Source organism: Formica exsecta, unplaced genomic scaffold, assembly GCF_003651465.1.
Source record: "Formica exsecta isolate Colony F162 unplaced genomic scaffold, ASM365146v1 scaffold500, whole genome shotgun sequence".
NCBI classification, from domain to species: domain Eukaryota; kingdom Metazoa; phylum Arthropoda; class Insecta; order Hymenoptera; family Formicidae; genus Formica; species Formica exsecta.
In genome coordinates, this window is record NW_021852243.1 from 871,213 (window position 1) to 884,443 (window position 13,231).

Here is a 13,231-nt window from a genome sequence, read left to right on the forward strand (position 1 = left end):
ATATATATATATATATATTGAGTTTGCAAGCACGTGAAGTACATTTACCTGGGAAAGCTTGTTCAATTTTCTCCCTGTTGTCCAGCCATTTCTGGCAACGATCTTCGTCATTGCTCGTGTTACCGATAGAATTCGATCCCTTCAGTATGTCATGATTGTCCTTCGCGGAATCGTTTTGTAGCGCTTCGAACAGTTTTGCCAGAAGAGTGTTTAAACCTTCGTACTCCTCTTCGTCTAGAGACTCTGTGTTTGTATCATAAATGTCCGCGTTTTCGCTTCTACTTGTCCGACTCCGAAAGAGTATATCCATATCCGCGAAGTTTTCGCCGGAAAGATTGATTTCTTCAGGAGATTCCGATTCAGAAATTAACGTAGTTTCTTCATTTTTTTCTTTCGTTAAAGTACTTGATTCCGCGTTCGACTTTATATGATCGCTTCGGCGATATCTGGTTTGTATGAGATGAAACTTCTCATCTTTGTCTTCAGGTGATATAAACAAACGTTGAAGCGGTGAATCGAGTAATCGTTTCTGAATTTTCATCTCGTTTGCTTTATGTTCGACATCTAATGTTGTTTTAGAATTCCTTATCTGAAAAGCAGAAGGATAATTCCTTAAATTCATTTATCTCGGTTGCGATATTTTTATGTTGCTGTAATCGAAAGATAAGTTCTATAAACTGGAAATTATAGAAAATGAAAAGTAAATCTATCTAAAGTTCGTTTCCGAGTACGATTATATTTTTTCCGAAAGTATCTTTTTTCTATATCTGTGTATAATATTGAAACGTGATTATTTATTCGTGTATAGTTTTACGATTTGCCCGAATTCTGCGAAAGATGTTATTCGATCATTAAAATTACATCGATAAATATTGCTGATGTGATACAGATTACTGGACTTGTTTTCTTCGTGTAAACGTAGTTTGATCGGAAACACATCCATTCGAATCCGCGTATTAAGAGGCAATTCATCAAAGAAAAGAGACCGATGACCGGCGTGACTATGCGATACGTAAAAGGCTGACACGATCGCGACGACATCAAAGAACGCCGGCGTTTGGCGCATGGATAGAACGGTGGAGGGGAAGAAAAGGGACGACGATCCCCGAGCGGGGGAGAGAAGTTTACTTCTGAGAAACGGCACGCCGCAAGATCGTTTCCCGTCAATGGCGTAGCCGCCTGCCGGTAGCGAGGCGGATTTTGGAATTTGCCGAATAAAATTTGAGGAAAAAGAATGACGGTAAGAAAAATTTTCGTAGCATACTTCACAGAATTTTAGCGAAAATTCAATTTGTCTTATCTTCAAGATCGATGAAAATTCTTTATTAAAATCAAGAAAAGATAAAAAAAAAGAAATTCATAATGAATTGTGAACAATGAAGAGAATTAGAATACTAATCGTCTACTTTGAAAGACTATGTATTTGCGAGATAATAACGGAAACAAGATGTGAAATCTCTCGATTAATGTTTTCCCATAAATCGCTATCAGTTAGAGATTTAAAAGAAAAGGGATATCGCCGTTTTTTTTTAGGTATACGAATCAGAAATATCAAATCAAAACTTGAGAATAGATATGCTAATATGACGAGTAACAGTTGGAAAAGATAATTCAAGTGACTTAATCCACTAAGAAAGGGTTTCGAATAAATCAAGTACAAAGTGTAGAGTTTTCCGTTGCTAGCGCGGTTATTTGTTTCTATTTCATTGTTTAACTTGATAATCTCTGCAGAATTACTAGTTCCAGTACTTACTTGATAATTCTTGTCATTGAACGGAATCGCTAAAATCGAGGGAAAAATTGCCGCGAGGCAAATTATACGTAGCGCTCTCATTTTGTCAATATGCAATTCGTTTCTCAGGACCACAGCATTCCTCTTCTTAGACATTCGACGTTCCAAACATTTACTTCGTACTACCATACCACAACACACGATCGATATTAAATAATACACGGCAAATCATTCGGTCATTGCTGTCTGCTTTTCTCTTCATCGAAAATTCTTCGCTTTCCTTTCGTATTGTCGTCTCTTGAGCGGTGTTTGTTGACGATCTCGGGAGTCGACGTCCGCGTTTGTTTACCGCCGCATTCCTCGCGCGCCGAATACGAAGAGCACCGTACGGGACGTAGGGAGGCGAAAGCACTGATGACGCGTGATGTAAAACGGACGATATAGCAAAAGAACGAAGAGGCCGAAGGGTCGAGAGAAGATCCCAAGGGGGGAAAAGGTAGGCGCACGCGGCGTGCACCGTTCAAAGGCCTACCACTATGTGCATAGTTGTGAACCGGTGAAGAGTCTGTCTCACTATAATAGCCAGCGGTGGACAGAGGGATCGAGTTGTTGTGCGCTATGTGGTACAGTCGCGTGCATTAATGGTATCCGTTTCGTCCTCGTTTATGAAAGAATGGTTCGCGATTCGCGTTCTTCCTTTCGTTCTTTCGCGACCACGAGATACTTCGAATCGATTAGCGCAATTAACTTTCTAAGACAAAAACTAACTTTTTGAAATATTATAGAGAGAAATGGATCGTTGAGTGTGGACGTATCGGGCACCATTAATGCACGCAGCTGTACAGCACGCGGCCTAAGACCGTTCGGTTTCCCTTTTCGGTTCCGCCGCATGCTTTTCTCACTTTACTTCCCTTTCTTCTTCTTTAAGGATATCGGTTTTCTGTTTAAAGGAATGCTACTGTTCTTCTCTTCTACCACCTTTTACCTCTTTTTCTTCTACTTTCTCCAATTGTTTTCCCGATCATCGAAGATTTTTTTTCAAGTTTGGAGCAGAATTTTGTATGATTTCAAAGGACATCTCTGTACTTGTCCGCTAGATTTTTTGCTTCTCGTTCATTCTATAGACATAGCGATAAAGTTTATTTTTCTTGGACGATCGACTATTCTTATCGCAGGAATTAATTAGCTCCGTGATCTTGGTAAATATCTTATTTTTTTATAATTATCACAATTAATATTTTGCTAGGTCAAATTCGCGGTCTCATGTAATAAAAAAAAAAAGAGTTTAGCAGTATCCTAATTTAATCAAAGGATGGAAAATACGAATCTTTGCATCCGCATTTATTCTTTGTCCTTGTTGCGTTAGAATCTTTCCGCGTTCGTCCCTTCCCTCCTCTCTTCCTCTCTCTCTCTCTCTCTCTCTTTCTCTCTCTCTCTCTCTCTCTTTCCCCAAAGCATTTTTGATAATGAGATTTTTTGCCGTATATATATGTATGTATGTATGTATATATGTATATATATATGTATGTATATATGTCACGGCGCGCGGGGATTTAAATACAACAACAGTGGAATGCAGCGAAACGCGTTCCGGTTATTTTTAGTCGGGCAGATTCGAAAATACACCCACCGCGGATTAAATATAGTCTCAGGATGCAGGAGCGGAATGCAGTATAGCGGCACGCGAACGATCTCGGGTGTCGTGCGAAACGATATGCAAATTCACGAGTCGCGTGTAAGCTCGGTGCTATTACAGGGACGAAATATGGATACTCTGTATCGATATCCGCGTATCGAAGAGAAGATGTAGTAATGCTATAGATACGACGATATCGAATACGAAAGTACTTGGTACCTTCAAGTATATTATATCATTATTATCACACACACATATACACACACTCCGCGATGAGTCAATTATTATTATTTTAGTAGATATTTTATATAATATCGAGATATTTAATTTTTATATTAGAGAAAAAAAGACGAAAAAAAAATACACATTTTTTGGAGCAATATCACTTCTTTTATTATGATTTTGAAGATGCAATGCAATTTTGATTTTTTCGTCGGTATGATTCGGAAGAATAAAATAACGAGGATTGATGTACTGTCACGCGTTTTAAGAAAAAAGGAGAAGGGGTAGATGAATATAAAATTAGACTGAATAATGAGATCTGTTATAGTGGCATGTGCGCTAAAAACGAAGGAGGTCACGCTACACGGGGGGAAAACAAGCTGGGGGGAGGGGGAAGGGGACAAAGTCACAAATGAACGAATTTGTCGAACGAATTCACGTAATCACCCGCAATCTCGTTCAATTCTACGAGATTGCGCGACCTCACCGCGGGACGATTATTTAATCGAGAGATCAAGACGGCGTCTGGTTTTACTCAATCTTGGAGACCTCAAGGCTGATTATGACGTTAATAAAAAGAGGACTTCAGAATATTACTAAAATACACAATACTCCAGATTGTATTGTGCGTGCATTCTTCTCGAATATTGAGACGTGAAACGGTCATTGTTGAGCCAGCTTTTGCCGATATATATATGTCTGTGATGATACCAGGAAAGACCGATAGCTACGATCTTGCATTCCGCGACTGCATTACTGCAATCCCAAACTATTACTGCGGCGCCAAACTCGTCGTCGACGGATGCTGTTGCTGTCAATTTACAGCGCCTATAAATTCTCGCCTCGATTTTGCGCACGAAAATGAGCCGAAAGACATCCCAGATCGGATGAAGCTTTGGCGTTACTAGAATTTTTATTTGTGTCGCGAAGAAGGCATCGCAGAACGATAAAACGATACGATGCAATCATCATATCCTGTGGAATTAAATCCCGCGTCGTTCCTTCTTTTCGGAGATTTTTCTTAACGCAGGAGAAGGTTGGTGGAATTTGTTTGTCAATAATTTTCGAACCACAATAACGTGGCTAAAATATTATATATTTTGTTTTTGTGCTCTCGCTTGGCTATAAATAAATTCGGCGAAACGCGCGTTATATACATGTACATAGTTGGACAGTCTAATGTCTAATCCTTCATTCAGATTCGATCATAATTTAACGGCGCTACGACTTAAATAGTACTAATATAGATATACATACATATATATACTCGTTAATACACACACCGCGTGTCATACGCTCTTGGGAATGTTCTTATATACAAGTAGCTGTGTTATAGCATATCGATTTAAGAATTCGAATAAATCTCTCTGAAAATGACAGTGCTAAGAGAACTCTCCGTGTTGAAGGCAATGATTAATAATACAAAGAGTTTTAGTTTGTGTACTGAAATCCCTTAAATAATTGAATTACAGAAAAATTAAAGAACAATACGATCAGCCAACAGTGTAACTATTTACATTAAAAACCAGCTACTTCCTTAACTTTTTAGGTGTGATTGTATATGAAATAATTTGCAATAAAAAGAGGAAACATCAGCGATTATAAATGATTAACTCATTATTTTATGCCAATTATAAAAACATAAAAGAATTTTTATATTATACATTACAGTATATAATTTTGTCAGATTTACATTTATCGAGATTTCTCTATTTATGTCGATGCCCGGTCCCCTCTATTTTTTAAATACCACCGTTTCCTCTCGCAACATTTAATCATGTCTCTCTGCGATCAGATTCGGGATTCACGAGAAAATCGTTGCTTAACGACATCCGCAACGTTCCGCGACCATGTCCTCGTAGTTCTTGAGCACGACGTTCTCGCTGTCGAAGAAGAGGATGCTGATACTCTCCAGTTTGATCGGCACGCAGCAGGGTTTCTCGACATCCTTCACCAGGCCCACTTTGTGCACGATCGCCTGTATCGTCGCGTGATTCGTCGGCCGTTGATCCTGACTGAGAGGTGATTCGCACACACCCTTACATTGATAAGCGGAGTAGCCGGGCGGCGCGATTATCGAGGACAGCCCGATATCCTGGAAGTCGACGTAGAGCTCGTGTCTCGTGCATGTCTCGGTCGTATTCGGTTGTATCGTTATCGTGTTTTCATTATCCGCCGAACGACGCTGTCTTGTAATCGATTGATTACGCGCCATCCGACCTAGCCGCTCGCGAAACTCCGCCCTCTCGTAAATATCCATTGATGTCAAGATTCTCGGGATCTTCTTCGTGTGATTCTTCGACACGATTCTGGCGATGTGCTTCTTGGGTGACGCGACATCGCGACGATGACGCCTCATCGCCGCTCCTAACGTCAATGTTTCCGATTCCTGATCTTGAGAATCGTCGTAATCGTCAGGTTCATTCTTTTCCCGTTCCTTATTCTTCCTTTCGCGTCTCTTTTTTTGCCGCTGGAAGAATTCTGGCTCGCGCCTGTTATCCGCCAGCAAAACTTCCTCGGGTTGACCGTCTTCTCTTAGTCTCTTGAATCTGCTGTAGTGCTTCGGCTCGTTATAGTCGTCTTTCAAATTAATCTCTTCATCTTCTTTCTTCTCCTCCTTGTAATCTTCCTTCTCCTCACTCTCTTCTTCCTTGCTCTCTTCCTCTACCTCGCGGTCCTCTTTGTCGTCCTGATTTCCGTAAGTGTAATACGAAGGTTTGCTGGATCGATTATGATTGCTGTTAACATCATCGAAGAGCACCAATATTGGCTGCTTGTTGTGATGATAATCGTTTCGACGAGAAAATTCTACTGACACTTTGTTCTCGAACAGATTCGATACCGTCACCAGAAGGCCCAGATTTGGCTCGCCGTTCAACCATGCGAGAACGGCTTGTGTTACGTCGAACACCTATTCAAATTTCATCATGTCAAATAGTAATGCATTATATATATTTAACAACATTATATATATATTTAATGAACATAATCATTTGTTTTTTGAAGGGTTTGAATTTTACAAATAATTCGATAAATTGTCGACATTAGCAATTATTTACCGAAAGTTATGTTTAAAAATAAAAGAGAAAAAATAATTTCTCGAGAGAGCTTTTCCCGATAGTCATAGGATGTATCGTATGTTATTAAAATTTAGATGAATAATATTAAATATTTATAGAGATATAATTAGAAGCTTGAAATATTCTTAAAAATTGTGAAAGTCTATAATATAAAAAAAAAAGCACACGAAGTATTTTTGACAGAAATTTTGTTATTAATCAATTAATTGATGAAAGATTTAGTAGATGGAAAAAAATAATTATTAATGAAAAGAGAGGAAAGAATGTTTACCTGCCAACCGAAAGCGTGCACACCAACATAATAAACATCTAGCAATTTGTGAAGATTCGGCGCGTCTAGGCTGCGGTCGTCCAAGATTTGATACAGTCTTATCTACGCATAAATAAATGTCAAGTGTCAGTTTATATTTGACATGGGTTGATTGAAAGAGAACGTACATTAGAGAATGACGTGTCGACGACACGACACTGATAGTACCAGCCACTTACCAGATAATAAGGATATGAAGGAAAATTCTCCATTGGCGTTTTTTTCCGATAAAGATGTAGCTCGGCCCCCAGTACCGATTCGTTTATCTCCAGACCCGAGACGTTGAAGAAATAGAAGTTCGGTAGGGAAGTGTCTACGCGCGATAAGAAAAATGTTGTTAGATTGTTGTGATTAGTCTTCCTGCATTTTTACGATAAACTCATCGAAAGATATCCTTTCGAAAATACGGATCGAAAAAAGAACGAAAATTACCCCTTTCGATGAAACTGCGCACGAGCTTAGCGTTGTAGGGATTCTGGCTTTGCGTGTTTCCGCTGGAATCGGTGACGGTATTATAGAGTTCCATCATGAATTGCGGTACTTTGTGATGGGCCAGATTCTCACTCTGATTCCGAATACCGAGAATCTGTCAATGCAAAATTTTAACAGCTATTTGTAATTTATCGCGACAGACAATGAATTCGAATGTATCGATGTATCGCATTTGGTTTCGTAGGGGGAAAAAAAACATAAAAGCGAAGAATTTTCAAAAAATTTGATATCAAAAAACATATTTTGCAATATAATGCTTTGAATATAATAAACGCTCGTAATTACCGCGAAATAACAAATATGAGTTGACTGATGCTAATTTTGAATTCAGATTATTGCATTATTCATTGCACACGCGACTCGACTCGTGTTAACGTTTACGGTGTTTGAAGCACTATACGTCGAAAAGCACTTTATCATGATTTATCATTCACACAAACCTCTTGTATTTTTTTCAGAACCTTCTCTCGGGGTGCGCGATTGTTCTCTTCTAATTGGTCGAAGGATGCCCATGACAAATCTTTGAGTCCTCGCTGATGGCCATTCTTACTTTCAAGGAAGTCTAGTTTCGGATATGCGTTAACATCGCTCAGAGATATTAGCACCGACAATAGCAGTAACAACCAGGACAGGACGTTTCTCATCATCACTGTCGAAATGAATATTCACGTGTGAAAAAAAAAGGTAAATCACGGACCCACAATTTTTGGGAAATTGCATGCGAAAATCAATCGCGCATCAACTATGCTTTCATTGCGATCGAAGGATGTCAACCAGCGTCTTCCTTAATCGTTTTTATTCGGTATCCAGAAAGACAAAAAAAAGGTGACTCGCGTAATAGAGTTGGAGTAGACTTTACCGAACCGAACGAGAAGCTAAGTGCCATATGGGAGATCTTGGCTGCGTGGAGTCACCTTTATGCTACGCCGGGTTACCTCCCCCGCGACTCGTTCGCCCCTCCGCAGCATGGACTCTTCTCGCTCTTCTCTCTCGCTGTTATTGGGCACAACCGACCCCGCGGATCGCCACTTTGTCGACATTCGCTTTCGTCAACGTTAATCCTTTAACCCACTGGCAAGACTCGTAAAGTACGCATCAAGTTTATTTATTTGTACATAAGTTACATGAAATATTCATAAAACGCGCTAAATTTTCACAATGCACACGAAGAAGAATGCATCGAGTAGGTTGAAAGAGATCTTATAAATATACGTTCTCATTAAAAAGCAATGGAAGATTTAACGACATAAAAGATATTCTTATTGAGAAATATTTTAACTCTAATATATTCGCGTTATATTCTCAGATTTTGATATGATACCTTTTTAGGGAAAAAAGGATAATTGATTTTTCCGACTGATTTATAAGAGAGGCGATTTACGAGGTGTTTTTTACGATGCATTGATCGCGATTTAATTGTTCGAGATCGATGATAGAGAAGGGAGACTCTAAAAAAATCGAGAGATACGAGGTCACGTTCCGACGATGACAGTGTGTGGCTATTAAAAACAGCGGGCGCTTCCTAAATTCCGCGGATTCGTAAGTGTCGAGTTATGTGATTTGTCACGCACCGATATTTAGGTGGATTTGAAGTCCGATGTCGACGATATTTATCGCTTTCTAACGAGAAACTCGCGAAAATCATTATTTATCCTGCTAAAATTTCGTCGATTTATTTTAATATAGTTTTGTATCTAATTTGAATCTTTGCATGTGCCCTTTTCCGTCTCCTCCTTGCACACACACATTGTCGATGAATAATTGCGTTATGTAAATATTTCGCACAATAAACATTCACCGACGTAGAAGATAGTCATCGCATGCCAAATTCGTAAGAGATGTGGCGAGAAATTGTTAAACACACAATAGTGCGCTATACTTATTATACTCATCTATTAGTAGAATTTTTACCAATTCTTTTTCTTTTTTTTTAACGCATTTGATCGATTCTTATTATAGTCAACGCTTTCCTATTGATACATCCTGCTGACATTAGAGAGAATCAAGCGCTCGAAGGAATTGGCTCTTCCATGTTAATACATGGTCATAATATAGGTAAAAAACTATACGACAAATTATAAAGCCATTTTATTACCACCGATAGATATGCTAGGATTTAGGAAGCAAGCGTGAAACAAGGAGCGGGAAGAGTATTGATCTCGCTCCTTGAAGAAAATATTGTTGATTTATTTAGCCATGATAGATTAGTACATAATGCACTTAGGAACATGAGTGTGCAAAGTATTATATATCTAACACACCATCGTATATATTTCTCTCTTTCTCGTCCTTGATTCGATTTGAACATGACTGACTGCTGTAATTTCAATTTAGATGCAGGCACATTGAGTGATCTGAATTATTTCTCTCTTCGCACCTCGTCGGGTTCTAAATTCAAAACATGACACTTTAAATATTTATTTTGTACGTGAAATTGTCGGATTAAAACATTTGAAAAATATTAAAATGTCTCGGATTGAAACATTTGAAAAATGTGTAAAATTTGTTTATTCTTATACGAAACATATACGTAGATAAATACGTAGATAAATAGAAATAATCGTAAATTACTCTACCTGTACTCGTGCACCTTAAATGTGGTTGGTGTACAGGTATGTTGCTTCGAATATAGACCAGCTAGACATCTATATGGCTCTTTTTTATCACGCAAAAGGCATGTTTCCGTCTCGTTTCCCGGACATGTTCCGACGCATTGTCCGACATTTATTTGCTGTCGAAAGCAATGGAGATTAAATTGTGATGTGTCATCAGGTACAAAAAAATTCAAGTATCGGTGGTATCGAGGTACAATAGGAAAGATAAAGGAATATTTTTAGAAAAATACACAAAATCGGGGATACGTAATACACATTAACGACGTGTTCAAGATAAATTTTTCATGATACGGCAACATTGAATATGACTTTTATCTTTTATCTTCTTTTCATGCTTTTCCAATGATTAATTATTACATATTTCTTACTCGGACAACGGGTCTCACATCGGTTGTATTTGTGCCCTCTTTGATCGTTACTTCGCTGTAATCCAACACAGTCTCCATATGGTCCATTCGATGACAATTACCGGCGCAGCCGCATTTCTCCACCACTTGGTAGATTTCATCACCTTGAAAACAGTGTGAAAATCTCAATTTGAATGACTTACAATCAATTTTTAACTCTCTTTCAGAATCCGAGTTTTAAATCTCGTATTTGCCATCGCAATGTTTACGTACCATTTGGCCCTTTGACGCTGATTGTATTATTTCGCACCGGCTTGCAACCAAGATCTTGAAAAATGTAAATACAACATTAAGATTTTTGGATTTTAAGGAAAATGAAATCAAATAAAAGTAAGGATAAATTATTAATCTTGTTTTCAATTATTTTGAATTGTGAAAAATATTGGAATTTCAGAATATTACTAATTTAGAAAGAGAGAACTATCGCTCTTTTGTTGCTCTCAAGATGCTGATAATAAGTACGTCAAAATAATCGTAGTGCCTGCCCAAAGATAAGGAGATCACCGTATTTACAAAAGATTTAATACCTTTGTCGCAATGACCGATGCAAACTCCGGTATCTACAACGGTCTGGTGCGGTGTGCCGGAATGCACGAGATGGATGTAGGATTCTCGTTTGCAGAATGTTTCCGGCAAACACTCGCAGGCATCTATAGCTTCGATGACGCGAACACCCTGCAACGTCGACACTCTCTCCAATTTGGCGGCCCTCGCACGACAACGGGAATCCGATGAGCATTTCTAGAAGCAAACGGAATACATCTGTACGAATAGTCATAGAAGAAAGTAGAATACATTACGTATCCATTGTTTGTTGTTTATCCAATTTCGCAATAATCGAACTAGCGATTCGTACGTTTTCACGCGATATGCGAAAAAGAAAAAATATTGAGAAATCTAAATGATTCGCAATTGTTTTAAACATATCCTCGTATATTGTTATCAAGAATATATAATATCGGCCGTTTCGATAAATCTCTCCCGCGACCGCTGTGCGTGCGCGAAATTTCGCATATAATTCCGGGATTTAGTGGCTGGACACTCCGGCGCCGCGCGGAGGAGCGGTGACCGCGGCGGTTCGACCTTCGAAGGACGCAAAACATATCGTACTCGGTCGTCTTGCGCATTTGGCGTGCAACGCCTCTACCTCGTTCGGTCCGGGTTCGCCATCCGATCGACTATCGCGCCATCGAGGTGCGTATGCGTAGCGTGGCTGCCGTAAAATCGCATCTCCGTGTCCACCGATCGGATTGCGTCACGTGACGAAAATAGCCCTCTTCTCTTTTTTTTTCTCTACTGCTAGCCGAAGATCCGGGAAGATATGCGGAGAAGACGAATGTTTGTCTTAATAAAGAATTTGAATTAGAAAACCCTTTCACTCTTTTTTCGAAAGAAAAAGATACTTCCTAAAACGAAGTTTGAGCGAAATCGTTTTGGAAAATTTTCATATCTACGTGTAGCGCTCGAGATACTTAAAGATTAATAGTTTTAAAGATAGTTTTTCTACTAAATAGCAAATAGTGGATATAAGAAATCATAGGGATTCCATAAGACTTGATTTGTGTGTGTCTTATGACTCGTAAAGAATGTTATCTTCTATTTTATCTCGTGTTGGGTAGTCTGATTTCGAGAGAAATCTTCAAATTCGGAGAGAAATACACATCTTACTTAAATTTTTTGAAACTATCATAGTGTACAAAAAATTTATTATTTCCATTATTAATATTAGTTATCTAATAATAATATTTCATATTTTAGAGAAAGTATTATACGATTTAAAAATTTATTTAGAATTATAAAATAAATTATAAAAGAAAACCTTGAAAATTAAAATTATTTACTTAGCTTCTTGTTGAGTAATATTTCGTATTTATTATAACTGAAATTTTGTTCGATAATAGTAACGCAACCGAATTTTGCAGTTGTCTTTTCTCAATGCAATGCAAGTTAGATTGTAATTAATAATAATCACATTATATATTTTATTATTGAAAGTAAAATATATTAAGAATAATTGTTTAAAATAGTAATAGCATTAAAAATAAAGTAAAGTAGCATTACTAAAATTGTTAACGAAGTCTACATTCCGCGTTTAAGAAAAGTTCTAAGGCAAGGACACCTATTACGTGATACAAATTATCGGCATAGAGATACAGACACATTCGGAAAGAAAGTGGCATTTATCTCGGGTATTTATCTCGATGTATCTTTTTATTATCACGTTAAAATTACCAGAAAAGTGTTGTACGACATTCTTCTCAATCGTATCTCAGAAATTAGATTTTTTAATTTCATGATTTGATCCCCCGAACGTGAATGAATTTACAAGTTTAGAATATATGATTCTAGAACACGAGGATATCTGTATCACAGTGACTCCCAAACGACCGAGCGAGCGGTGATCAAACGTTGAACCCTACAAGTGTTCTCCGAATTGTTCGGCAGGAATACGTTGCTGTCTTTATCAAATCTAAATACGCAAAATTTGCGAAGTATTATCCACAATTTTAAATCAATCGATTTATCATGCCACTAATAAACTAATAATAATATCTGAGAGTATCGGCTAAGTTTTGTCATAAAATTTATAAATCGTGTTTTCTCAATTGCAATAATGTAACAATAAGATTGATACCGTTGGATTTAATCTCTTTGATTTGTCCAGACTGTTGCTGATTTGATATTTATGTCAAGAAAGGAATCAAGTCTCTCACATGATTGGAGCAAGAGAAGGGAA

General features: G+C 38.0%; 3 protein-coding genes and 1 long non-coding RNA gene across 17 annotated transcripts in view; 1 reads left to right on the top strand and 3 right to left on the bottom strand.

Moving 5' to 3' along the window:
- LOC115241656 (isthmin-like) overlaps window positions 1-2,314 on the bottom strand; it is a 4,975-nt gene extending 2,661 nt beyond the window's left edge. Inside the window, exons 1-2 of one of the 3 annotated variants that reach the window (XM_029817515.1) lie at window positions 862-1,074; window positions 49-589 (exon numbers count right to left, since the gene is read on the bottom strand). In XM_029817515.1, the coding sequence (XP_029673375.1) occupies window positions 49-589; window positions 862-1,041 (721 nt within the window). In that variant the 5' untranslated portion in view covers window positions 1,042-1,074. Of the gene's footprint in view, window positions 1-48; window positions 590-861; window positions 1,075-1,753 lie in introns of those variants that run through there. The other 2 variants (XM_029817516.1, XM_029817517.1) reach the window with 2 other exon arrangements.
- The window catches only part of LOC115241665, a 30,525-nt gene that overhangs the window by 5,413 nt on the left and 11,881 nt on the right, over window positions 1-13,231 (top strand). For 5 of the 9 annotated variants that reach the window (XR_003884946.1, XR_003884938.1, XR_003884943.1 and 2 more), the window contains one exon: window positions 7,931-8,156. This is a non-coding gene — a long non-coding RNA (uncharacterized LOC115241665). Of the gene's footprint in view, window positions 1-922; window positions 1,241-7,930; window positions 8,157-8,282; window positions 8,561-12,843; window positions 12,938-13,231 lie in introns of those variants that run through there. The other 4 variants (XR_003884940.1, XR_003884942.1, XR_003884941.1 and 1 more) reach the window with 3 other exon arrangements.
- Window positions 4,668-13,231, bottom strand: part of LOC115241652 — a 20,227-nt gene continuing 11,663 nt past the window's right edge. The window contains exons 1-6 of one of the 2 annotated variants that reach the window (XM_029817501.1): window positions 8,282-8,408; window positions 7,913-8,154; window positions 7,413-7,566; window positions 7,160-7,293; window positions 6,942-7,043; window positions 4,668-6,501 (exon numbers count right to left, since the gene is read on the bottom strand). In XM_029817501.1, the coding sequence (XP_029673361.1) occupies window positions 5,413-6,501; window positions 6,942-7,043; window positions 7,160-7,293; window positions 7,413-7,566; window positions 7,913-8,119 (1,686 nt within the window). In that variant the 5' untranslated portion in view covers window positions 8,120-8,154; window positions 8,282-8,408 and the 3' untranslated portion in view covers window positions 4,668-5,412. Of the gene's footprint in view, window positions 6,502-6,941; window positions 7,044-7,159; window positions 7,294-7,412; window positions 7,567-7,912; window positions 8,155-8,281; window positions 8,409-13,231 lie in introns of those variants that run through there. The other variant, XM_029817500.1, reaches the window with a different exon arrangement.
- LOC115241659 overlaps window positions 9,639-13,231 on the bottom strand; it is a 14,443-nt gene continuing 10,850 nt past the window's right edge. For 2 of the 3 annotated variants that reach the window (XM_029817522.1, XM_029817520.1), the window contains exons 4-8: window positions 11,022-11,235; window positions 10,708-10,761; window positions 10,456-10,598; window positions 10,049-10,203; window positions 9,639-9,860 (exon numbers count right to left, since the gene is read on the bottom strand). In XM_029817522.1, the coding sequence (XP_029673382.1) occupies window positions 9,803-9,860; window positions 10,049-10,203; window positions 10,456-10,598; window positions 10,708-10,761; window positions 11,022-11,235 (624 nt within the window). In that variant the 3' untranslated portion in view covers window positions 9,639-9,802. The remainder of the gene's footprint in view (window positions 9,861-10,048; window positions 10,204-10,455; window positions 10,599-10,707; window positions 10,762-11,021; window positions 11,236-13,231) is intronic. The other variant, XM_029817521.1, reaches the window with a different exon arrangement.